Source organism: Gouania willdenowi, chromosome 24, assembly GCF_900634775.1.
Source record: "Gouania willdenowi chromosome 24, fGouWil2.1, whole genome shotgun sequence".
NCBI classification, from domain to species: domain Eukaryota; kingdom Metazoa; phylum Chordata; class Actinopteri; order Blenniiformes; family Gobiesocidae; genus Gouania; species Gouania willdenowi.
In genome coordinates this window covers 2,112,461-2,140,208 of record NC_041066.1, presented here as the reverse complement: position 1 = coordinate 2,140,208, position 27,748 = coordinate 2,112,461, and the positions used below count along the sequence as shown (strand labels likewise).

Below are 27,748 nucleotides of genomic sequence, written 5' to 3'. Positions count from 1 at the left end.
CAGCAACAGCTGTATGAGTGAGTGCTCCCAAGAAAAAAAAGAAGAAAAAAAAAAAGTGTGCTCTGATTGGAGCAGAGAGGGAAGGAATTAAGACAGGCTTGAAGCACAAGCATCCACTATTGAATCAATCCTTTTTCTGCACAAGAACATGGATTATCGTGATATTTCATATGTGGATTATGTAAATAGATCCACTGCTGTCTCTGGTGCCATGGTGCGCACTGCACATCTGTGTTTGTTTCCCTGTGTGCTGATCTGATGTTGACATTAACAGTTTATTAATAAAAGCAGGGTTACCACTAAAACAAGTGTAAATATGTCATTTTTATGAGGAAAAAATAGGTTTTAATTGTTGGTTTCGGGTCTGGCACAGATATAAATACCTAACGTCTGTCAGACCTGTAGGTTTGAAAGCTTGAATAAGGTTCATATCATAAATGGTCTGTGTTTAAAAGCAAATCGGCATAACAAAAATCCAAAACAAAATATTTGGCTCTCTTTTTCTTCTTCCTCGTCCTCCTCTGCACCTGCCTCATTCATTTTCACAAAAACGCGACAATGAAGACGATAAACAAACGGGTCAGATTGGATCCACAAACCATTCACAATGGAGTCTGACACAGGTTACATTTTAAATAGTGATGTGAACGGACAAACAGAAAATCAGATCTACAGTAGTAGTAGACGGGCTTTTTTTTCCTGTTAAATTTCTCCGCTGTCAATTAAGTGTATGACGCAACACCACATGTGCTCAGTCCACGACGTGCATGGCAGACAGCAGCATCACACTGACTCTCATCCACATCAGGAGGCTATTGGAGCAAGTTATTTTGTTTAAAAATGTTTAGAAAATGTAAGTCTGACGTTTGGCAACAATATGTTAAAACAGACTTCAAAACAATCGAATGTAATGTATGTATTTATTTATTTTTTGTCAACTAATCGCTACGTGTGCCATAGTCTTGGTCGACCAACCATTCCTTGGTTGACTACAGCCATCGTCTCTACAAACGGTTGGTCAGAGACAGAAAAACAATAGTCACGCAAAATCTGACACAATAGGACAGACCTGATCTTCTGAAATGAAAATAGCTAAATGACACAAACTAAACCCAAAACATATTTTGGAACATCACACATTTCCTCTTTTTGTGCTGTGGGTGTCTAATGTCTAGCTTTAGCAAATCTAGCAGCTGGGCGTCAAATATCGTACAAAATCTTAAAATGCTTGTTTTGGCAGATTTCTGCTGTGTATAAATATGAAATCAATGACAATAGTTAACTATTAAATGTGTTCTCCATGTTTTATACAATTCAAGCAAATTTAACAGCCTGTAACGGCAACTGATGAAATGATGAGGCAGAGATGACAGAAATTTTACTCTGAAAAGGAAAAACTAATGGAATCCAATCAAAACTCCTGTGATCATATGCATGATCAATCACATAAAATCTGTCTGTGTGTATTTAACAAAGATTAGTTCATATCCCATATGAGATTAGTAAATGGTATCTGAAATAGTCCTGATGACAGGTTTTTGACAAAAACTACATTGTATTTTAGTTAAAACACTAAAACAAAATGAAAATGTTAAGTCATAATAAACACTATTGGACAGGTACAGTGGAGCTGAAGATCAGTCAGGTGATGTGTTTCAATACGTGTAGAAATATGCACAAATGGATGCCAAGGAGGTGAATCGAATGCTGGCCTCTTGAAAGTTAAACTATTTTTAAAACGTCACTAACAGATTTAAATTGTGTGGTGGTGGGTTTGGGCTTAAAGTAAACCGGTCTCGTTCATGTTCGGACAGGTTCAAGCTCGGGTTGAGTCGGGTAGGGCTGGGCGATATGGACCAACTCATATCTCAATATTTGTTCTCAAAATGGCGATATACGACATAAATCTGGATCATTTTAATTCAAATCAAGTCTGAGCAGAAATACAAATCTGAGTTACATTTGCTGATACAAAATGCCACACAGGCACATTATTTTATTAATAAACCGCTGCACAATGTGTCCTACTTTTGGATTTTTCTCCTCTCAGGGACAGCACGTGTGAGTAAGTTTTGTAGTGTGGCTTGTTTAGGGGAAAGTCTCGGTTAAGACTCGCTTAGAAATCCATGTAACTGTGCTTTTAATAATAGTAATGAAAGCAGCGACTCCTAAAACAAGCATTTTGTTCCAAAATAAGCTATAAAAATTATGTGAAACTATAGAAATTTATCACTCAGCCCTAGTGTCGGCTGGACCTTTTGAGGCCATATATCACAGCTCTAACCTACAGCAGTGTGAAACTCTGCTCAACTCTTATTACACTTGGAATTCTTTGTAACTCTTTGGGCAGGAAATGAAATACTCCAATGGCTCTATTGAGAAGTGCTGGGGCCATTCACAGCCAGGGCTCGGACATTCCCAGGCATGTGTTCCATATAAGCGCAGGTGCATTCTCACTGTGTGTGTGTGTGTGTGTGTGTGTGTGTGTGTGTGTGTGTGTGTCAACGTATGGAAGATAATAAAACCCAGGGCAGCAGTTAAACAACATTATTGGTGTGTTTACTGCCATCAACACCAACGGTTACAAGTCAAAGCGTAAAAACGGCTGTTTAAGTTTACGTCTATAATGTTTAAACACGCTGGGCAGCTCTATAAAAAGTTTACTTCCTCTCTTCAGTGACACTGCAGATCACCTTCAGTGACTTATTGCTTTAATTGTGTAAGTAAAGCATGTTTTCTCTGTTTCTGCAACCACTGATTACTCGGTTCACTTGATTTGCCATTAAGTCTATGAAACGCCAATCACGGTTTCACTCAGGTTCCACTACTAGATTTCAATCAATTGTTTTAATGTGGCTGGCAGGTCAAAAACAAGTGCTTTAATAGGCTGTAAAACAGCTGTAAAAAAGGTAAAAACCAGTGCATGTGTATTAAAAGGAATAAATAAAGTGGTTTTAAATTCAGGCAAAGGCAATGGGCAGCCCCGAAAGGGAACACATAAAATGATCCCAAAAACAAGCAAAATACATGATATTACTCCAAAAAAATGAGTACATGTATATATAAAATAACAAATTTTATACTAAACAACAAGAATGACCTTAAAAACATAAAATGACAACAAAAGTACACAGAATGCCTCCAAAAACACACAAAATGCTTTAAAAATGCACACAATTACAACAAACACACAAAATAAGGGAAGAATTTCTAACGTGACACCAAAAAAACCCACCATGATAACAATACACAAAATGATTCAGACAAAACGAGAACTACAAAAACACAAAACTAGAGAACAATATGCAAAACTACAACTAAAACTATTTGTCCTTTCGTGTATTAATGCTCATTGATCATTATTCTAACATCTGACATTAATGTTGGTAATGAAATCAGATCAGACTTACAATTAATATAAAATAAATACAAGTTCAAAAACTTTCATTAGAACCTGATGAGCTTGAAAAACACATTATTGGTTTTATGAGATTCTTACTTAAGTTTTTATCATATACAACATTTTAACCAACCAATGGAATTCCACGTAATAAGTTACATATAATAATCACATGCTAATGATACAATAGCAACTATGGAGTTCAATTCAAAGCTTTCAAACGTGACCCTAACAACTTCTTAGCAATATGCATGGAAAAAGAAAAAACTGCTTTTCATACCAACAGTAATAATTCAAATGACTTTAAATGTAATAAAACCTAATGATAATCAAAGAGTAAAGTATATGATGAAGGATTGTGTTTGAATAAAGAGTGTGAACTGAACACAAGCAGAGCTTTTACTCTGACACATTAGAGACCTGAGGGGCAGCTGATGAGAAATGTCACCGTCAACAAAAATGGAACTCTAATATATTGTGTCTCAGGTTTGTTGGACACTTATTAATGTCCTGTAGTGAGTGGCTCTAATTAAGGCCGTCAGATGAAAACAGTGAGATCTGATCACAGAAGAGCTGCACTGACAATTCTTATTCATTATTAACGTGTTGTCAAGCATCCAGCTCACACTAGGTCTCACACTGAGCGCATTCTTACTTTAAAAAATATGTTTTAAAGTATGAAGACGTTAAAGATTAGAGGTCGACCGTTATGGGATTTTCAAAGACCAATGCAGATACCAATTATTATTATTTTTTTTTCTTAATTCAGCTGATATCTAGAGCTGATATTGGAAGCTGATATTTGAGGTCGATATACTTTTTTTTTTTTTTTTTTAAAGCAAATGATTATGAAAGACTGAAACACTCATATGATATAAATTTATATATTAGAAATTAAATCAAATACACCAATAGAACTCTTAACATTTATTGAACTTTAAATATACCCGTACACAACCAAGTAAAACAAAAATCCTTATTCTCTTAAAGATATAATAGGATAAGGATATTTGATCAGGCACTATTACATTATATCCTTATCCTATTATACCTGCTTTTTATTTGTAAATCTATTGGCTTCTACCTCCCCCATGCACATGCTATTATTATTATTACTATTATTATTATTATTACCTTTCGTTTGTATATTCATACATCCAAATGGATGTTTTTTATGTTCTTTCTTTTTTCCTTTAATGGCTACTCTAAAGTGCTAAATAAAAAAATATTGATTTAAGTTAATTTATTGGCCAGCTGATATATCGGTCAACCACTATTAAAGATGTTCCTTCCTGGTTCAACAGGTACTGACAAATACACACTTTGAATTAACTATTGATAATTCAGCATTAGTAAAGAAATATAAAATATAAATTTCCACAAACCTTTTTCAGAGTTTATTCATTTCAGCATCGGTTTATAAGACTTTATTAAGTATTAAACTTCCCCAAATCGTACCAAATGTGCTAAATAGGGTTAATCTAGTGAACTACTGTTATTAATGTATAGGATGAAGGCTGAAATCACACAAGATTACACTGCGTTTGCTACAACTTGCGACAGCCACCTATTTTACAAAAACAATGCCATGAAAATGCGTGTTTTGGTCCCAGAACATGTGTGTGAGGGGTTAGTCTGTGTCAGAGGACTATTTAAATACGGCCAACTGGTGTAAATTCTGCACAGCCATGTGATTACGTAGCGCAGTGGTTCCCAACCTTTTTGGATCGTGACCTTATTTCGATATCACAAATTTCTGGTGACCGCCAGAGACAAATTTTGTTTTCTAGAATTATTTTTCATGAGTAGCTCAGATATTTTTAGAATATATTCTACTTTAACTAGATTTTTATATTAAGTAACGATAAGAATTTAATAATAAAAATACTAAATTATATATATATATATATATTTATTTATTTATTTATTTTTTTTTTTTTTCAGGCATTTTTTTACTTAATACATTTATGTTATTTTTGTGTATTTCTGTTCATGTTATTTTTTTTTTTTGGCTTTTTGTGAGTTTTTTCCCCTTCATTTTGTAAGTTTCTTTAAATCATTTTGTGTATTTCTGTTGTCAACTCATACATTACTCTATTATTTATGTGTATTTTTAATGGTCTTGTGCAACTATCTGGTAATTTTGTGCGTTTCTGTTCACATTTTTTTTTTATTTCTTATGTGTTATTTTTGGATATGTTTGTTGTTCTTTTGTGTATTTGTATGTTTCTTGAGTCATTTAGTGCATTTTTTGTCATTTTGTGAAATTCAAAAAATTAAATTTTTGTGTGTGTTTCTTTTGATAATTTTGTTTGTTTACTTTGGGGCCACACAAAACTGTTGCCCATGCCTGAGCGATTACAAGCCCGGCATCCTTAACCACTAGGCCTCCACTCCCTGATATTATCCCAAACATGCATGTGAGGTATTCCTGTGTCATTGGACCCATTTCATGTGACGTATGCATACTAAATTCGGTGCATGCGCGTGCAGGCTTGGTTCAAAACAGCCGGAGAACTGCATTGCACTAGCATCGGCACACGACTGAAACACTTTTGTTTTCATATAAAAACAACACAATGACATCATGTTGTGTTGTTGATCGCACAAATAGGAGAACCAACAATCCAGGACTTAAATTTTACAACATAACGGCTGGTGGTCACCCTTTTCAGAAGAATAGATGAGATCTATGGTTACGTGCAATCAAACACAGGATGACAGCTGACGTATCAGAGACACACACACAAACACACACACGGAGAGAGAGAGAGAGAGAGAGAGATAGAGAGAGAGAGCGAGAGAGAGCGATGAAACATTACAGATAAAGTAAAAATCAGTCAGGTTTTGATAGAAATAAACAGTATGAAGTTGCCAAATAACCACATTACGTCTGTTCAGAAGCGATCGTGTCAATGTAGTAGCTGCTGAGGCGATGGTGCACGGGAGCGGACGGAGCGCTATTGGATCCAGTAAAAAGTGACCAAAAAAATCTGTAAATGAACTGATATGCAGACGTGGGACAGTGAGGAGGAGACTTTAGAGATGGAAACTCATCCGTTGAAACTGATCAGAATACGCAGAAATACACGGAAACCTTCGGTAACAGGAGTACAGCAGCTCTAGGTTTTCTTTTGTTTATATACTGGGTTTTTCTATCAGATATGTATAAATGGCTGGCCATTGAACATCGGGACAGGAGATGACCACTCGTTTTCAGGAATGCTGCATGAGTCCTGCAATTGTTCACCTGTAAAAGTGAGTTTCGTTAAATAAGTGGCCGCGTCCTCAGGTGAAAAGATTTCTACATACCTCCAACTATTTTCAAGCCTAAACAGTGGATCACTCATTGCCATTTCATCACATATGTAAACAGCATGCTTTCTGCACAGAGTATGCGCGCGCATGTCAGTCTCATGTCTCATGTTTGTCCACATTGAAATGGGTCCATTAGGACCTGATTTTAAATACAGAAATAAAAAGTTTCAGATCGCTTTTTCCCATTTCAGAGCGTTTATTCCGTGTATTCTGTGATCATGGAAAATCGCAGTCCACAGAAATAACATAGCAACATATATATTATCTGACATATTGCGGAATTTCATCAAATAAACTACCTCTGCCAAAGAAAAGCAGTTGTCAGACAGGTGAAGGACGATGTGAAAAGCAGGGCTGCAGGGGGGAGGTAAACAGCAGACTGACTGTGGACCTGAGAAACACCGCCTGCTGCCTCGCACACGTCTGAATAATTAAAAAGTTTTCAGTCTGCGCTCAGGGGAACGCTGCCTATAGGTAACGCTGAGAAGAACCAGTGCTCTCTTTTCCCACTCCTGAGTCTGGAACATCAGGCTGAAGCTTTTTGGACATATTACATAAGATGTTACAATAAACAAGACTGAGATGAGGACAGATTTTCAGTTTCCCTCTCAAAAAAGTCCACAGTGTCAAGGAAACTAGAACTAAACTCATACCTCAATATCTTTCCTCAAAATGACTATATACAATATTAATCTTAATAACTCAATAAAATCTTACAGAAAGACAATTCTGGGTTAAATGTGCTAATGTGAAATGCCACACAGGCACATTTATTAACAAACAAACTTTTAGCTTTTTCTCCTCTAAGGGACAGCACGTGTGAGTGAGTTCTGTAGTGCGGCTTGTTTAGGGGAAGGTCTGGACCCAGAAATCCATCTAACTTTTATTAATAATAATAATAATAATAATAATAATGGCTTATATAAATCTAATGCCCTTGTTTCAATGAGACTCAAAGTGCGTACAGAAACCATTATTCATTCACACCATACCAGTGGTGGTGAGCTATAATGTAGCCAGAGCTAACCTGGGGCACACTAAGAAGTGTGGCCGCCATTTTGTGCCAACCTCTGACCACCATATATTTATATATATATATCTTGATATAGGCGATATTGTCATTTTCTGTATCGCCAAAATAGAAAACTCGATATATCTTGAATCTCAATATATTGCCCAGCCCTAGAGGAAACCCAACAGTAATTTCCACTGAGTGGGCGTTGGAGAGTTGGGCAGTGAAAGTGATGCGAGTGTCTGCGTCGTCATCCCAAGGTGGGAAACAGCCAGTTTCTCAAAGCCTTCCAAGTAAAGGAGAAAGAGGCAATGCCAGCCGCTGTGAAGGAGGCTCAGTCAAGCAGGACAGATTTGGGGGTGCTGGGTTGGGGAGGGGGGGTTTAGCAGGCTCGTCTGCCAGCAATAAAAGGCTGAAACAGGATATTTGGTGAGATTAATTACCTAGATAGGCCACGATAATGCCATTTAAATGGGAAAGTAATTAAAGTGCACCTTCCATGAAAATTATTCATTGCTGACGGATTGGGTGACAGACAAATCAGGAGGCATTTACAGAAAAGCTACAGGTTAAGTGCTCTGAGCTGCTACCCTGAGACCACCGCAGTTTTATTGCAGCTGTTGAATCAAAGTACTTCACCCTGAATCTCATCAAATTACAGCGAGCATGTGGGGGTGTCGAAGGGGGTGAAAAGAATGGGTTCCCAGGTAACGTAAAACCGTGGACAAATGCTACAAAGGAGGATCCGCTTAGCTGGAAAAGCACACTGGCAGCAGTTGGTCTTTAGGGAGCTCTCAGAATCAATCAATCCTTCTGTTTAAGGCCACCATGGCAGATTAGAGCACAAAAAGGCATAAATCAATGCTCTCATTGTTCCCCAAAGTGTTACTTTCACAAATGCACCGAACAATATCCCTTTAGAGATGATAAAGTGTCAGTTAAGAGGGCGTAGAGGTGGGAGCAAAGAGTTGGCTATCATTTTACACTGAACGATGACCGCTTTAATGATCTCGTGAAGCAGTAAATAATGCAAACGCTAAACTGCTGGAGGACGATGAATCAGGCTTTGACTGAAATATCTGCTTCTTAAGCAACGTGAAAGGCAAAGAGGCTTTTCAGATCACAGTGAAATGCTTAACTTACATTCTTGTGTGGCTCTGTACCATTTGCAACCCCCCCCCATCTTTGCACTGAAGGGAAAAGCCTGTTCGTTGTGAATGTATAAGTAGGTTTGTACTTGAGGGGGACTATAACATCATCCAACGTTTGCCATGTTGCACAACAAAATGAAGCAGGGAATAGCTAAAAATAAACGCTGAGAATACGTCGGCTTCTCCAGCGTGAGGCAGATTGGAGACGTGAGGTTTTTATCTGATGGTTTCACAGGATTGCCATAATGATGTTTCAGGGGAAGTGAATACAGATTGTAAAGCTCCATTTTACCAGTCATTCTTCAGATAAAGTGCTGGTGGTTGGTCAAGCAGAGACAATGGAATGTTAAATTGTTTCAACAAGGATTTTACCCTGCAGCTAAAAGTTTAGTGAAAGTAGAGCCATTCAAACTGATGAGAACCCTGTGAGAACAACGAAAAATTTACTTTCCAATTATAGTGTGTTTTCCTGATTTAAACTGAAAATCCCACCGCGATCCACTTTTTTTCATTTACACCACATTATTAGCTCATGTAGCTAAATGCAGGGCGTAGAATAAAAACCTGATTTCTAATGATATTCATTAAAGTGAAGATTTTTTCAAAAGGACAAACATGTCATTGCTTTTGTAGATGTTTCTTCTGCATTATCAGAAAACTTTAATTCACCTGATTATTTCAAAATCAAAGAGCCTTTTTACTTCTATAAAGCAAACAAACTATTACAAATAAATTGTTATTAACAAGCGAGAGAGAAAGAAAAAAAAAAGCGAGCCGTTATCTGTTTTTAGCATTTGTGCAAAAACATGCACAATAACTTCATTTGAGAGATTTTGTTTTTTTATTGTTCATATGTCATTAATGACACCCTCAGGTTTTTGCTGACCTGCCACTACAAACAATACCTCAATTATGGGCGTTACTCCTAGAATAGTTAAAACATGCCCAGTCACAACAGCCCCGCCCCCACAGCGCTGCACAGTTCCGCATGGAGCTGTCAATCAATGCTCACTGAAGGCTGTGAGAGGAGGAAACCTAGTCCCTCCTCCCATAGGAGGGGCGGGGCCAACAGTGACGGTTAGTGACGTCACTGATTTCATCGCAGCCAATAGCAAAATGCAATAGCAGCGTTCAACCAATAGAGGGCATTCACCCTGATAGTTTACAACTTAAACGCTAAATTTAAATACTTAGACTAAAAAGTGAAGAGTGGGTTTATGATCAATAAACTACATTACTTCATACCTAATAATATGTATTCAGCAAAAAAAAGTGGTTTCGGGTGTACTTACACTTTAATTATGCAAATATCATAAAAAAAATCTAATCAGATTTGATGTTTTTTCTGTGATTTTAGGTTCAATATAACATAGTATGTTAAAATGATAAATTAACAATAGATTCAAACAGCCGAGGTTGTGCTAAAAAACATTGTACCAAACAAATCAAGATAAACAGTTTTTATGGTGAGATAAAGGTCAAACCAGTGGTTCTCAAACTATTTTGGCTCAAGTTCCCACTTTATCTTATTTCTGAATCCATGTACCCCCTTTACTCTCCAGCTACAACATTTTATGTAAAAAAACTATTTAAAAACACCTATAGATCATCATGATGAAATGAACGAGTGATAACACATTTTAAAGATTCTCATAATGTAAATAGGTCGAATGAAACAGTATTATTTTCTAGAATTAGTTAATAATCATGTTCAAGCTCGTACATTTTTTCTACTGCATTTTAGTTGAACTTGATTTGTATTTCAGATACTGTAAGTATAGACATACAGTTGTTAAAGATTGTGCGTTTTTTTTAATAAAAAAAAAAAATTAAAATCCAGGCGACCCCAAATGGGGTCTTGACCCCAAGGTTAAAAAAAAAAACACAGATTTAGTGGCTCCTGAATAGATTTTTGTATCATTTTGGGTCATCTCATGCCTGGGGTGGGACCAAGACTGACATTATTTGTTTATTTTCTCAAGTACCCCCTGTAGTACCATTACGTACCCCCATTTGAGAAACACTGCCGTAGACTTCAGAGGGTTAAGTGGTATAGTTTGACTTATTAACAACCATAGTGTTTAAAAGACTCAGCAAACCCTACGACTGGCGGAGGTTTGTTTCTCTCAAATTTGGCTCTTAGAAATGTAGCGTGGTAAGAATAATAGTGGGTCGTAGTGAGAGTGTGAAAACATTACAATGCATCCAATTAAACCACCGTTCTCTCTGAACTCTGCAACACACTCTGATTGTCTGATATCTGATTTTAACAGGCTTTGTGCTGCTGGCTAACACACGCATTCAAGAATAAATTACATTTTCTAAAGCCACAGCATTTATTTTTAACTTTTACTTGATTGCATCATTGGCCCAGTGTTCCTACATACCTGTGCACAGGTTTTCTATCCTTTCCAACGGCTGATTACTAATCCTGCTTTGTGCTCCTCTCTACTGTGCCATTCTTGTTTTGTTATTTTCCTCACAGATGTGAACACATACTTGAATAAATAATAACGGCAATTCTATGTGCGGTGCTTATTCGTGAGTGGGCTGGAAGCACAAAAGGCACAAAGGTTTACAAGTGTGCTTGATAAAAGCTAAGCTACAGAGGACCTTCAAGGTTGGCTTCATGGCACGATTGACTCACAATTGAGTGCTGATTGAAACACACTCTCAACTTCCAGCTTGTGGAAGCAAAGACAGCAACATCCTAACATGAGAAAGTAGTGTTTAACGTGCTGCAAGGCCAGGGCAAAAACCTTCCACAATACAACGTTTCAGGCTTTACATAAACTCATGTAAGAGAGCTGAGAGGCAACAATAAGCACAGCATAAGATGTTTAGTTTGGTAAAATAGAGCTTTTCTACAATTATAGCATGTGCCAGTTTACTTCCAGCTCCATCGTTTTGTGATAAACAAAGCATCCATTGGCTGAATGAGGCAGTTGGACAATAACGTGATATAAAAGAAAAGAGTATCACCAGATTTTACTCAAATAATTCCAATAGCAGTTTTAACTACAAGTTGTTTTGTGTGTACATTTTGTTTTGTTACAGTATAGTAACGCTGTTTGGCTTAAAGGTCCAGTATCATGCTATTTTTCACACATCTCCATTTTTTCTAAGAACACCAACAACATAGTATTTGAGGTTAATTTTCCCAAACTCACCTGTTTACCAGAATTTTAGCCTCTGAAAAGTCACTTTCATGATGCTTCTAAAAACAGCCTGTTTTGGGGCCTTTATGCATATGCATGAGTGGGCGTGTCTATAGACACTGACTTCATGCCTCGCTCTGGGAAATAGTGATCACTTTGGTGATTTTCTTTAGCTATCCACACTCTTGTCATTTACAGCCAAAAAACTGCAGATTACAGTAAAACAGATGGTTATTTAAATGGCTATTGTGATTGTGAGTCCAACAAATCAGAGTAAACCGTCATCTGAGTCAGCTGTTTCAAACACTCAAGAGTGTTAAGCTGCTAAACCCCTTTCTTGTCATCCTCTCCTCTTCTGACCACAGGAAAAGTCCATTTAAGGTGAAAATTATTTATTTTGTCCAACCGCTGCTTTGCATTGGGTCACAAACACGTCAGATCATGTCAAAGGCGTTACGAGGCGATATAACGGCTACTAAAATTGGAACTGATTGTGAAAGCTCACTGCGCTTTGGATTATCTACAGAATATACTGGATTATCTATATACTCAACGTAGATATATTATCTGTGGATAAAGGGAAGTTAATGGTATTCTCACTGGTTCTAATCTCCCTGGTCCATCACTGTGGGATGTTGATCAGTCCCTTGTATTAACCCTAACTGCTCCCTGGGTGCTACACCGTGGCTGCTCACTGCTCCTCAGGGAGGGGTTAAATGCAGAGAACAAATTGCATGCATGTAGCTTTACATGTGACAATAAAGCATAATGTACAGTATATTGTATTTTAAACCGCTGTGTTTGTTTTACCTGTGAGGTGGTTTGAGAGGGGGAGTTCACGTTCTTATAGGGTAGGAGGAGCCAGGATTGTCAGGAGGAGGAGTTTCCACCATATGACGTTATTGGGGGAAAAATCCAACTCGCCCATTTAGAGCTGACTTTTTACAAAATGTGGAATAAAAAGGGAGGGAGGAAACAGAACGTTTTAAACTTTGAGAGACTAAAGGGATGTATATCACTGTTGCAAAACCATTATAAAGTGAATTTTTCATGATAATGCCACTTTAATTTATTTCCACGTTTCCAAGCTGACGAGCTGATAAAACGAGGAAATGCAGACATGTTCACTTTAATTCATTATTAAAGTTATGTGGTAAAACTTACTGTTTAACAGGCTAGAATCTGTGCTATACAACCAATGTTTTAAGGCAGTGGCTATCCGTACGATTGGCATATCAATATACCGACATTCCATCCGTACACAGCGCCCCTATTTGGCCAGGTTAGGTCACGTGATAAGTCAGTCATTGGCCAGTTTAGGTGGCATGTCTAAGACCCTAAACCTAGCTCTCAACCTAAACATGTTTGTGATATTGGGATATAACCGAACCCTAAGATGCTACGTACTTGTACTTCGGTAACCGTACCAATAGCACCGGGGGTTGTCCGTACTGCAACTGTATAAATAGACATTTTATTGTTTTAAACACACAAACACACTGTGGAAGCTTTGTGTCCAGGCACGTAATTATTCAATTAGTGTCTATATTCATACTTGATACATTTTATTTGCAGGTAAAGAGTTTTGTGAAAATAAAACCAAGAAAACATCAGGAAGATCATCATTAAACAATCCTAGAGCTTCCTTTTGGGCTTCACTCACAATGTTAGAATGGTGCATCAGTATCTACCAGCTCTCATAGCTGTGTGATTCACATAGATCAAAGTTTGGAAGTTCTCCTTGTACCTTTTGGGGGCAGTATTGTTGAACTGATCACACAGATTGAACCAACTGTTTGGGCATGATGTATATGTTTGAGTGACATGATGCATTTTTTGTTTACAAGTGCTTTGAGTTAAAAACTAAATACACGAGAGGTTGAAAAAAAAGGAACGGACAGTGTTTTTCATTTTGTTAAATGTCATCTTTCAGTAAAACATTGTTTTGTGGTGTAAATGAAAGTGAGAAGTAAAATATATCTCAACTGCACCTTCCTCTAATGCTTAAAATTTCTTATTTGCAAATTCTTTAAAAAAAATTCAGTTTTCAAGATGCGTTCACTTTAACAAAACACCACATCAAGTTCAGCAACACTTTATGTTCCCTTTAGGTTCTGTTTTCAGAGGAATTCCTTCAATACAGGAACCGTCCACTGTCTAATGTAACACATTGTCATTCTCAGCCATCAGGGAGCAGCAGTTAACGGAGTAAAAGTGAACTAGATCGCTTTAACCTACTTCCTACGGAGAGGCATGCTCTCAGAAGTATTTTAAGGGCTTCAGCTTGTCTCCTGTACAGAGCATGGACTGTAAAAAGAATGGACGGGACAAGCTCCCTGGTGGAGTGAAGCTTTTATTTGTAGAGCTCCCCCTGCTGACTGGCTGCAGTATAGGTCATAAACCCCACCTCCTCAATGATAAAAAAATGGGATGTGGGTCAAACTGTAAAGTTAAAATACTCGTCACAAAATTTATTTCCAAACCTAAACTCTGCTGTGATCATTAGTTATTATCACCCTACATTGTGTTCAAGTGTTAATTTTTCTGTGAAGTTTGTTTTAAATAAGTTATTCGAGATTGAAAACCTGGATTTTACATCATACAGTATACAACGATGATTGACAGCTGTGGGTCTTGCGTAGCTTTCTTTGTGAATAGCAGTTACGTTGTGAAGGAAAGCAGAGACGTCATTAACTAGATATTTGAGTTGAAATATATGGTGGTTTTGTACTAACCTCTATGATCTGAATAAACCGTTGGTGGAATTTCCAGTGGGAAAAATACTTCTGTTCTTGGCGTAGCTGGGCTATGTAAGTCATCAGGGCAGTACGCTAAATGGGCGGGGCGTGTTACCAGAGCTTCTTCCTCAGGACCCTATTGCGCAGACTCTGGCTCCAAATGACGTCCAAGATGGAAGCGCCTCTAAGCGCTGTATTTTGGCTTCAAGAATGTTGAGTGGGAACAGCTCCAGTGCACGCCCACTGGTACAGAGTCGCAGCACATGCTTATGGCCAAAATGTTAATCACGATAATAACCAGATTTATTTATGATGTTAGAGAAAAAAAAAATCTGTTTTAAATACACTCCTTTTAAACAATATGTGTACAGTTTACAGTGCATAATAAACCTTTAATAGTAATTATACAAAAAAAAAAAATAACCTAAGAATTGAAAATGTAACAAAGGCTAACAAGATAAATACATTATTACAGAGCGCAGAGCCCGTATTTGAAATGTAAATATTGCCAGCGAGCAGATTATTTCAATTGTGGCAACCAAAAATGTGATCTCGATTAAATTAACTAATTGACTAATTGTGCAGCCCTACTTCAGTGGGAATGCTCATCATCCTAACTATCCCAATAGCATGTAGTAGACAGTATATACTCATTGAGTGTGTAGTGTATAGTACGTTAGTATGCAATTTTGAACAACCAGAGACCATTTGGGGCCACCAGTGGGACTTGAGGCAACAACAGAGTGAACCACTTGTGATAAACTGATATGAATTCATCACAAATGATCCCATGATGTCACAGCCACCTGACGCTATTACAAAAGGTTCTATTAGAGAAAGTGTGAAAGTCTGATTAGATACATTACCATTTGCATTCACATCGTAACTGTGAGCCCTAGCATCGCTCCATGCAAAGGTTAATCAATTCAAAATGATGAGCCATAAAAGCTTTAATAATGCACACTCTAATGAGTGGTCCTGCATGCTTGACCAGGAAGGACCAACTTTTTAAGAAGCTCCAATGGTTCAATTACAACGCATTCAAGCATTCCCACATTGCCCGGAGAGTGCCGGACTCAGTGAGGGTCCATTGAGTAGGACAATGGGTTTGGCAGCATGGAACTATTGTCTGCTAAAGAGAAGAATCACAAAACTGATTACGTTTCGGGAATTAGAGAAAGTTAAGGCCACCCGCTTCACACGAATTCAGAAAGCCAAACAAGTCCAAGACAAGGTCAAACCTTTATCTACAAAAGCATATAAAAGCTAAAAAGCTATATATTATTATAGTATATAATATACACACATTCCTTTCAAATAACTGGATATTGAGAAGAACCATCTACTAAGTTTGGGATAAATGGGGCTGCTCATTCCAACCACTTGTAATTTTGTTAACCAAAACTTTTCCTTTTAGTTTTTGTCGACTATATTTGACAATAAATAGACAAAATCCAATCAGAATTGTGTTGTCTTACACATTAATTAATATCATCCCATATCAGGTTAATAAATGGTAAATGAATCTTTAAAAAAAAAAAGCATGAACTCTCATGCTGTATATTTTAGTCGACAATAGCTGTACGAGATTAAGTTGCAAGTTGCATTTTAGTCAAAAGACTAGGACTAAAACTAAATCTAAATTTGCTGTTAAAATGAGGAGATTCCAACGGTCACATATGGAACATTCCTGACCATGATTACTAGTCCTTTAACCCATCGCCTCTAGTCTGGGATTAACTGAATCATTGTGGGGTGTAGTGGAACTTTAATAAATGCTGGGCCAACATTTCACTTGATGACTTTGATCAGGTGGTGATAAATGAGGTTGTCCTTATCCTGACAGACTTCACACATCTTTCCTTCCTTTTCCCAGAAGCATTCTGGTTTATTCACTCAACATTTAGAAAATGGACCATTTGTGAATCAATTTTTTTTTTGTTGAAGTCATGAAAAAAACACTTCATGCTTTAAAACACAGTACTACAGGTTTTAAAACTAAACTTTGTGTTGAATTCAGCTCTATTTAGTGTAAATTCCTGCCCGGAAGCTTCTTTGTTTCTGTTTCTGATTATTCAACATACCAGTGCTATTTAACTATTCACACGGTCACACCTCCTTTACAGGTTTTTGTTATTGGTTTGAAAGAATCAGCTGCACATTAAGGGGCAGTATTAAAAAAAAAAAAAAATCACTTTATAATGGTTTTGCTACAGTGAAATGTATTCCTTTAGCCTCATTCAGAGGACTAAAGTTGTTTCCACCCTTCCTTGTTATTTCACATTTTGTAAAAAGTCAGCTCCAAAGGGGCGAGTTGGATTTTTCTCACATTGTGATGTCAACACATTAATTCCTCCTCCTGACAATCCTGGCTCCTCCTACTCTACATAAGAATGTGAGCTCCTCCCTCTCAAACTACCTCACAGGTAAAACAAACATAGCAAAGGCAAATGGATATCACAGTTAATATCTTTACGTTCAGTACATAGATAATACAGTATACAGATAAACCCGAAGAGCGCTGACAATCAGTTCCACTTTTAGTAGCCGTTACACCACCTTGTATCGCCTTTATGGGATGATCTGACGTGTTTGTGACCCAATGCGACGCAGCGGTCTGACAAAACAATGGACTATCGTCTGAAATGGACTAGTTCTGTGGTCAGTAGAAGTGAGAAGAAGGAAGACTGTTAATGATTTACTACTGCTGCTCACTCATGCATATGCATTAAGGCCCAAAAAAAACAGCCTGTTTTTAGGAGCGCTCTGAAAGTGACTTTTCAGAACTCTAAAACTTCAGAAAACCGACAAGATTTGGAAAATAAACCTCAAATACTATGTTGTTGGGGTTCTTAGAACAAATAGAGATGGGTGAAAAAAATTGCATAATACTGGACCTTTGAAGTAAAACACAGGAACTAGTTGTTTCACTGTAGCAACACTCATCGTCATCAGCTCATCAGATGAAAGAAATATGTTTGTGAATGAAGCAGTTAATATTTGCATCTGGACAGCTATCAATAAAAAATATACTTAGAATTTGAAAACGCAGTTGAATGTGTGAAATATTGACACTTTGGTAATAAACTGCATTTAAATTGCATGGGCTGGAATGCTGCCACATGTTTGTTTGTTTTTTAGGTGAAGTCAGTTTTGTTTTGAAAGTCCATGTGAGAAAACATGTTTTCTTAGTCATTTACTTGCTGCTGTAACTAGTGAAGTTAGTAAAGAAAACTAGACTTGCTTTAAGTTGCTTAAATTTGAAATTGCATAAACTTAACATAGTTTTAGGCCTATTTCAAACTCAAAACAACCACTTCCAACCAAACAATCAAATAGCTCTTTGTAGAGGTGTCCCGATCCGATATCGGTCCGATATTAGCCAGAAAACAAATGTTGGATTCAAATTTTACGGATTTTCTGATTTTTTTTCTCAATTCATTTATTATTTATTTTATTCAATTGTAGAAAACTGTAGATATTATATTGAAGTTTAAACATTATGAAACCAATTAGTCTTTTTTAAATTATGTATGATTCATGCCGATATCGGATCAATATCGGTATCGGCCGATACGCAAGGCTGCAATATCGGTATATTGGAAATGAAAAAGTTTTGGGACATCTTTAACTCTCTGTGTAAAGAAGCACTACAGTTCTCAGAACTACAGAAATATAAAACATCAGCATGCTCTGTGACTCTACAGAGGAAAAGCTCTTACCTGCTTGACCAGTAGCAATGCTCACTGCTGCAAACAATCTCTGTGTTCGGCTCAGATCAGACACTCCGTTGACAGCTTCCACCTCAAAGGTGTAGTTGGCGTGGGCGAGCAGGTCCATCATGGTCACGAAAGTGTCCACTAATCCTGACTGTGCAGGAGAGAATCCCACGTTGGGGCCACATGGAACACACTCCTCGGGCTCCCACGTGCAGCGCCGACAGATAACCCTGTAGGTGACGTCGTTGCGTCCGCCTGTGTCAGCCGGGGGGTTCCACTCCAAGCTGACAGAGGTCTGGTTGATGTTGTAGACCAGGTTTTGCGGTGCTGAAGGAGGTCCTGTCAAATAAAATAATAGAAAATTGAATCAGCACATGGACAAGGATGGTGACAGCCGGAAGCAGAGATTCACATTATTCTGAGAGGAAATAAAGCACGAGCAGAACATGGTAGCTCCAGCCCCACAGTCACATCTAGTGACAGTAATAAGGTAAATGCACTGAAAGGTTGTAAGCTCCGCCATGCAGCAAGGTCAGAGTTAGAGGGTGGAGAAAATAATCAAAGGGCTCAGTTATTAAATGAGAAAGACATGATAACCAGAGCTCATGTATCGGTCCTAAATTTACAGGTACAATTCATACACACATGCCCTTACACTGTACGCTACAAAGGCCCCAGCTATAAAAACCCACAACAAGGGATTCATTATTCAGATGATAGATCATTTAAAAGCTTCTGCTGATCAGATAACTTTAGAAACAAACTTAAGTGAGCTTTGTTTTGCATCATGGTCATGGTCTTTCCCTGTTGGGTTATTCCACGTCATTTCACAAAAAATAAAAATAAAAAAAAAAAATAAAAATGATTATTCAATAGGCACACTGAGGAGGGCATGTGTTTATTTTCATGCGTCCTTATTTCTCATCCATTTTCAGCTTCCAATATCTCAGGAACTACACCATATAAAATACATTGGTTTACTAATACAACTCCGCCTACTCTCTTAAAATATACAACAAGATCTGCTCAGGACAGCCCCCTCATTTACATTCATATTTTGTTGCATCCCATACCTGCCAAATTTAAAATTAAATGAATAAAATAATTAAAGTAAAAATAAAAACTAAACTAAAAAATATATTTTTTATATGTATAACATAAATTAATGAATAAAAGTAAAAAAAAAACTAAAAAGAAAATAAATTATATTTGTATTTGATTTATTTATCAATCTAAATTAAATTTTGACAGTATTTTTTATGTATTTATATGATGTATTTATATTTTAATTATTTACCATCTATATTTAATGTTTTGTTTTCTTTGCATTTATTTAATTAATTATGTATTTATATTTTAATTTTGGTATTTTCTCCCACTTACATTTATTTGCATTTAATTTTCAATTTTCCTTTTTTTTCTTTCACATTTATTTATTTATTCATTTAATTTTACTCACAGATAAAACAAAATGAGGAAAAAAAAGCTCCTGATGTAAAACATGTTACGCAAAAAACAAGGAGCCGTGATTTGAAACCCGTGATGGGACTATGGTGATATATATACAATAGAAAGAGGGGAGAGTGGAGAAAAACTGAACAAAACAATGATTTTAAGTACAAATAAAGTTTTGGTTGAAAAAATGTAAAACCATTAGTAGTGAACAGTTAACTAAAACAATGCCTCATTTCTATGTGAGATTGATCCAGATTTGGATGTGGCTTGGCCTGCATTAAAGAAGGATGAGCTAACAGAACAGAAGGCTTCCAGAAAAGTATCCGTGGAAGCAGACACGCCCACCTTACTGTTGGACTTCATAATCATAGTCCTCTCTGGCTTTAAGCCACCCTGGAATCCTGATTTGGGGGGGGGGGGGGGGGGGTGGGGACCCGGATCCCCAAAGGAATGACATAAATAGGATTGAACCAATTATGAAGGCTTATAATAGCATTTCATGACAATTCAGTCCAATATTGTGGTGTAGTCACATCATTGAACTGACAAATAGTTTGATTTAATGATGTGAAGATTTATTACAAAAGCATATTTAAGAGGTTTCTTCAAAGCTCCAGGTGTATCAGGGCAGTCTTGGTAAAAAAAAAAAAAAAAAACAATGCTGTGATTTGATATCCAGAAGTTAAGTTAGTCTAATTAAATTAAATTAAATGCTACGGCTTTTATTCAAAGCCAACTCCAGTGAACGATGCGGGCATGGATGGATGCAAACATGACGACTGAAGCAGATGGACTGCAAACCTTGTTAAAGCTGCGCTGGTTAACGGCGTAAAATGTGCAGCTGCTTTGGGAATGACGACGACATTGTCGCAGCATCCAAACAAAACAGACACATGCTCTTCTTCTTGCCCTCTAAAAGAACGTAGAGCTGGGCCGGCTGGAGACGGAGGCTTTACAGGTGTTCCTCTAGGGCCGTATATCATGTTGACGGGCGGCACGCTTCAAGCTCACCCTCCTCCAGAACACACTTTAAGGCATGGCTGGCCCACAGAATTTACGAAGGAGATTCAGAGCGGGATTATCACCGCCCTGTAACTGCCAGACACTATTTGGTTTGACGTACAACAACAGCTACCTCCACACTATCACAAGTAAACAGGACCACAGACTGTTTGCCTATAAATGTTGGCTTATAATGGCACAGAGATTAGTTAGCCTCGTAAAACAATGAATAAATAATTGTTGCTTTCATCTTTCACATTCCAGGCTGTTGGCTTTTAGGAGCCAGATGTTGATATAAATGAAGCTAAGTTAAGATGAAATGACTCATACTCTTTGTTTATAAATGTTTTTAGAATATCTCATGTCTTTGTCACTTCACTTATGACTCATTTAGTCAAACATATGCATCCTGCCAAAACCACTATTGCAAAATTCATGCGCAATAATAGATTATTTAGCACGTCCTTTTGTTGCCCATAGAAACAAGGGTAAGACTAAGACATCCATATTCATGTGTGTGAGGTGAGATAAGAGGCCGAGGAAGATGAAAGAGCCACCTGTGGCTGGAGGAGTAAGCAGTGACTGCCAGGAGTGCTCTTGGCACACACTCTCCATCGTCCTTGTGTACAACGTGTGACTCAACACAAACACTCCAAGGCAGCCACAGTCTTTCAACTTCGTAGAACATCCCCACCCCCCTGCCCACTCCACCCAAATGTCAGGAATCTGCTCTCCCACCATTTTGAAGCCACAACATCTAGTTTTAGCTCCAGGCCTCTTCATTTCCAGCTCAGGTGCCACAGTTCAAAGCAGTGATTCTGTCACAACAAGCGGAGATTAGATCAGAGTCTGCCCGACTGTTGTCTTTTAAGCAATAAATCTCATCTTATTAATAATAATAATAATAATAATAATAATAATAGTGCATTTTTCCTGAAGGGTTGCTGCCAAACCAGATCTAATCTTAATGTGTGTATATGTGTTTTATAAATGCAAGCAAAATAGGACAAACATTGAAAAGATGTTCAGGGTACTCCAAAACGGTTGCTGTGTTCGAAATGTCACACTCCGCTACAAACTATCCACTACAAACTTAATGAGTACTGTATATACTGTCTACTATCTACTACAAATATGATTAGAATGATGAGTGTCGCCACTTAAGTATACTTCCAGGTTTCCCAAGATGCAATTGGAACTTACAACAACTAAAACCTGAAGCAAACTGAGGCTAAATATCTCTGTTGATTCTCCACCTTTGAAAGCATGGAAAGTGACAAAGTGACCAAGTAGAATATCAACTGACGTCTCAGAGATTTTCAAAGACCCTCCATTGTGCAACTTCTGTTTCACTTCAAATCAATTGCCTTATTTACACAAGTGTTAAAAAAACTAATGGAAGACAAGAAGGTGCTTTGGTTTTGAAAAGGGGATGTTTGATTTGTACCTTGAAGACAGTCCCAGGACCATTTTACATTCCTCTCACAATGCATCATGGGATGGTTAAGTATGACAAGTGTGCACACTTAAAAAATGTCTCTACATAGTATAGTACATCCGGGCATTTCTCACATAATCTCTTCATACTACCTAATGTGGACGCACTAAATACTCGTTTTATCACAATACAATAAAAATGTGTTAAAGGAGACTAAAACACTGGTCAAGATGTTGTCCATTTGAAGGAGTCCACACAGGTTAACACACTTCACTTTAGTGTTAAACAATAACACACACGAGCCAGTCTGAACACCTTTGTTTATTTCTTCTCCCTGTACGCCTCTTTGTTTTTCTGAATTTGCTCCGTCTGGACTAAGGAATGTGAAACTCTTCTTGTCCCGACTTCTCCTGCAGCACAGATTCTGATCCTTCGTCGGTCTGCTCTTCCTGAAAGCTAAAGGGCTTGTCGTTCCAGTTTTTCTCTTCCCATCTTTTGCCCTCCCCCCCAATTCTGTCTTATCTCCTCATGTTTTCTGCTCCCACTCCTCCTCCCATGCAGTCAGCTTTCATTTCACAGATTAGCCTGCTGGATCCCCACAGCCTGAAATATCTCAATCACTCAGCCACCCTGACCAGAATCACTGAGCGTGTGTTTGGGAATAATTGTGTAAAAATATGTAGACATTTTGTGTGGACGCACAACTTCCCCTTTTTTCATTCTTAGAACTCCCCTATGTTAAAGCTGTGTGTAAATGAAATAGTTTGCGCATAGTTGAAATGTTTCAGGCTGCAGAAACAGTGAAGAAGCAGATTGTTTTTAGGTCATGTTTCAAAGCCCATCTCCAGTCAGTGCCGAGTTGTAAGAGCTGAGTAAATCCAGGCTTAGTAGAAAAGAATCTCCTGCTTATCGGCCTTGAGAGGTGCTTGGGGCTAACTTAACCCTCCACTGCCTATTAGCTGGCTGCACTCTAATTGGGGAGCAGTGAGGAAGAGGGGGTGAGCGCTATTCAATTGGCCCATGAGGTAATCCTCACGCTACAAATGTGTGTTGTGACCTGGTGACCTTGCTTCTAATGATGTCGCTGCAGTAAAACCCTGGAAAAGGAAGACAAGCGCATCTCTGGAAACAGCTTCATTTGTTCATTTTTGCTAAAGGGTTTGTTGGTGTATTAACTACAAAAATTCAATAGTATTTCAACACTGGACTCAATATAGAACTCGCTGCTTGCACGCAGTAAATGCCGCAAGCTGAATTTCTATTTCAGCCTTTGTCTCTGGAGAGAGCGCACGTGGCACATGGACGAGCATGAAAAATTAAAGAGTGTTGAAACACAACTCAGAGTTCTCGAGTGCTTGGATTTTTTTACTCCTACACAGAATTATACGTTCTGATGTCAGAAATTAAGTCTTTTAAGTTCACTGGAGTAAACAATAAGAGCTTTGTTTGTTTTTTACTGAATTGGCTCCAGTTCTCATTTAATTTACATACGAATGAAAAAGACTGGAACAGCACATTACTAAATGTCATCTATGTAAATACATTTTATTGTGTTTCAAGGGCCTCTGTTATGTATACAGTCCTAAAAAGAGCAGCTTGTCATAACACTCCAAGCTAATTCCAGAAAGTTCTGAATGTCTTCTTTTTAAAAGACCCTGAATTTCCTGAAAATCAGTTGCCAGAATAAATTAAAGCTAAACATATTATTCAAAAAGAAGACAAAAAAGAACTTGCTGGAAATAATACATGGAATTCAAGGACACATCAAAGCGATCAGCAGACGCCTCTGAAGAACACTGGCAGTTGACAATCGAAACATGTCAGGAGATCAAAGTCAATTTCCTGAAAAAAGAAACCTTAACATTTTATTCTCCAAGCTCTGATAAAGTTGTGCACAGAAAAGAGAGCAGGGACTCGACCCTTATCCTTGACTGCAAAGTATCGGCTTTGAAAAACAGGACAAAACATTTGACAGAAATTGTTAAAGGGATGAAGACAACACTGTAGCTGTGGACACGCTGCACACTGACATGCTCTAGAGGGAAAAACATATTCAACACCAACACAAAAAGCTCTCCAAACAACTGAACAGCTGAAACATGTGCACCAGCTCAGGTGGTTACATAGAAAATTGGGCCAACTGAAAGAAATAGTCTTCAGGTTTCAAATTCAAAGAATAGTCCTTGTATTGAGAATGCCTTATTGAAGCTAAAGTTAAACTACTAGATTTATTTATTTGGAAGACCTTTAGCGCACTATTTAGTTCAGTACTGTGGCTGTGTTGTACAGTATGTCATACTAACGTAGTACTCAGTTTGACGTCACAATTAGTATGTAGTGCGTTCACATTAGATAGTATGAACAGATTGAGTATGTGAGAAATACCCAGATGTATACTATTTGGGGACATGTGCACAGTGGGCACACTAGTCATACTCAAGTATCCCATGATGCATTGCGAGCGGAATGTAAAATGATCCTGGGACCAGCTTCAAGCTAAAAATCAAACATCCCCTTTTCATTAGTTCATTTTTTTTTAAACCCTTTTGTAAATAGGGCTCTTGTTTTGAAGTTAACCCGAAGGTTTGTCAGTAGCGTAATGGCGAATCTCCGAAAATCTCAGAAATGTCGGAATTAAACGCAATTTTTATGGATCCAGACTTTCAAAAGTGGATAATCAACATAGATATGTAGCCTGTGTGCTTCAGGTTTTTGTCATTGTAGGTTCCAAATGCATCTTGGGAAACTTGGATATATACTTTAGTGGGAACTCATCATCCTAATCATAATTATAGTAGACAGTATATTGAGTTTGTAGTGTATAGCAGTGGTTCTCAATTTTTTTTGGTTCAATCCAAGTACCCCCTTTGTCCGTCTACAACATTTAGCTCAGAAATAAACAACTATAGAGCATAATGATGGAATGAATGAGTGATGATACACATTTTAAAGATTTTAATTTTGTAAATAAGTGTAATGAAACCGTATTTAGTGTCATATTAAAGCTAGGGTAGGTGATTTTCTCCAGATACGCTTTTTAAATTTTTGATTGAAATTGTCTTTATGTCCTGACAGAAATTAAGACCTTATGTGATCTGAAAAAGGAACAAAGAAAATCAGTAATAACTTCAACCAATGAAAAAAGACAGTTTATTTTTAACCAATCACGTCTCCCTGCTTGTTCTTGACCCCTTGCGTGTACAAGTTCACACTCAAAGCGCGTCACCGGTGATGGACTTAAAACAGAGTTTTTAGTCAAGTTTTTTAACGAGGGGGGTAAAGGCGGAGCCGTCGGTGAAGCTACATTCAAAATCATGCTCACTTTTGAAAATAACCTACCTTGTATTTTTAGTTCATGTTTTAATCAATATCAATTTCATCATCATCATCATGATTATAATTTTTAACAAAAAACATAAATCCCCATATTTCTAATGCTTTCATTAGTTAATTTTCCACTTTCTCTCTCTCAAGTACCCCCTGTTGTACCATAGCATACCCCTGCGGGTACTCGTACCCCCATTTGAGAAACACTGTGTATAGTATGGAGTGTGCCACTTCGAACACAGCCTTTGTCCTAATTTACAAAGTTTGCAGTTCTATACGTTGCAGGAGAGTGGCTGAGCTGCACCTCCTGATTGAACATAAAAGCCAGTTCCCATGGCCTCAGAAAGGACCGTGTCCCTGTGCAGTGCATGGGAGATGAAAACGTTTGAGTGGCTGAATACATGCCCTGTAGTAGCAGTCCTTGACCCAAACCTGCTGCTTCTCAGAGGAACATTATCTCTCCCGAGCGTAAAGCTCCCCTAGCAACTCAATGAGCTCGGACCCCCTGATGGACACCATCTTGTCGAGGTGGCACATTTTTTGGGAGGGGGGGTGCCCTTTCAGCCCCCTGCTTTCACCAGAGCCGTTAACAGCTGTTGCATGATTGATGCTCGACTCCTCATCCTGTCAACAACTGCTCCATGTCTCGCCTGAGAGAGAAAAAGCTTCCCCACGTCCACATCTACGCTTCTTGCAACTTATCATATGAATGGCCTGGACAAACATTCAACAAACAAAAGTAAATCTCCATCCACCCCCACCGGCACATAATGCGCAGGAAATTAGAAAGAACATTTTTATTCTGCGTTAGTTTGGCTCATTATGTCCCTAAATCATGTTCATTTCATTACCTTAATCTCTGTGTGCCAGAGATCCATCTCCATGTTTTGCTAAGGCCTATGGTAGCTTTACAAACCCCTATAAAAATCTGTCAATCAAGCTTTTTATTCAGCCAGCGCAAATTCATTTTCAATTACTACTCTCTCCTGGTCTGGCTAAGGCCCACAAAAAAAGAAAATTACAGCCACTATTGGCCACAGTAGCTTAATCCAGCTTGGAGTGAAGAAAACCACACACAGAGACCTGCAAAAAGGACGTGGGGTGAATGAAAAGCACGACTTCTTTCAGACAAATCCAGAACCAATATTTACATTTAAAGGTAGTGGCTCATCAAACTCAGTTAATGAAAATGTATAATAAAGTGCATTAGGAAACTTTGAGAATTCAATGCTACATCAATGTGACGGGGGGGGGGGGGGGGGGGGGGGGGGGGGGGGGGATGGCAAAAGAAAAAACAAAGAACTACTGGTACTTCCTGTAGGAGAAGCAACCAAAACATTCATCTGTTAATCACTAATGACATTGTTTGGAGAGAAGAACAAATGTATTGTAAGGAATGAACTGGTAAAGTCTGCTCAAAAAACACTGGAGTCCAGTAGACCAACTTATGCTCTCTCTGGGAGAAACATGTTCTCCAGTTTGATTGGGTGAATACTTTTGAGATATGGACAAATTAGTGAGGGGGGGTATGTGTCGATGTTGGTGTGTCCTTAATTTTCCTCCATTTTCAGCTTCAAATATCTCAAAAACGGCATCACATAGGAAACTGAAATTTGGTATAGCAATACAGCTCTACCAATCAGAACATAATAAAATATCTGCTATACATCTAGGGCCCTATGAAATCCGTGTTAACGGAATCGCAGAATCGACCAATGAAAACAGTTAAACGCGGAAATGGACAAAATCGGCATGAAACGCCATCACCGTGGGGCAAAGAACGTGTTTTTAATGGGGAAATGTTTCCGGGAACCGCTTATTAGTAGCACCGCTCTCCCCCTCCTGTCCTGGCTGCATTAAACTCATCTTAAACCACCACAAACACTGTCTAAAAACACCACAAATCATCACTGACCCCTAAATACAGAGCCTCCAGTGCCTGTTTAACTTTGCTGTGCCTGTGAAGCTCCGCCCGTTTTTAGTGTAGCGCGACGGTGCTCCGTGAGAACATGATCAGCTTTAATCATCTT

At 38.1% G+C, this 27,748-nt stretch overlaps 1 protein-coding gene across 4 annotated transcripts in view; it reads right to left on the bottom strand.

Moving 5' to 3' along the window:
* The window catches only part of epha7 (eph receptor A7), a 144,921-nt gene that overhangs the window by 78,242 nt on the left and 38,931 nt on the right, over positions 1–27,748 (bottom strand). For all 4 annotated transcript variants that reach the window (XM_028439223.1, XM_028439224.1, XM_028439225.1 and 1 more), the window contains exon 5: positions 18,500–18,835. In XM_028439223.1, the coding sequence (XP_028295024.1) occupies positions 18,500–18,835 (336 nt within the window). The remainder of the gene's footprint in view (positions 1–18,499; positions 18,836–27,748) is intronic.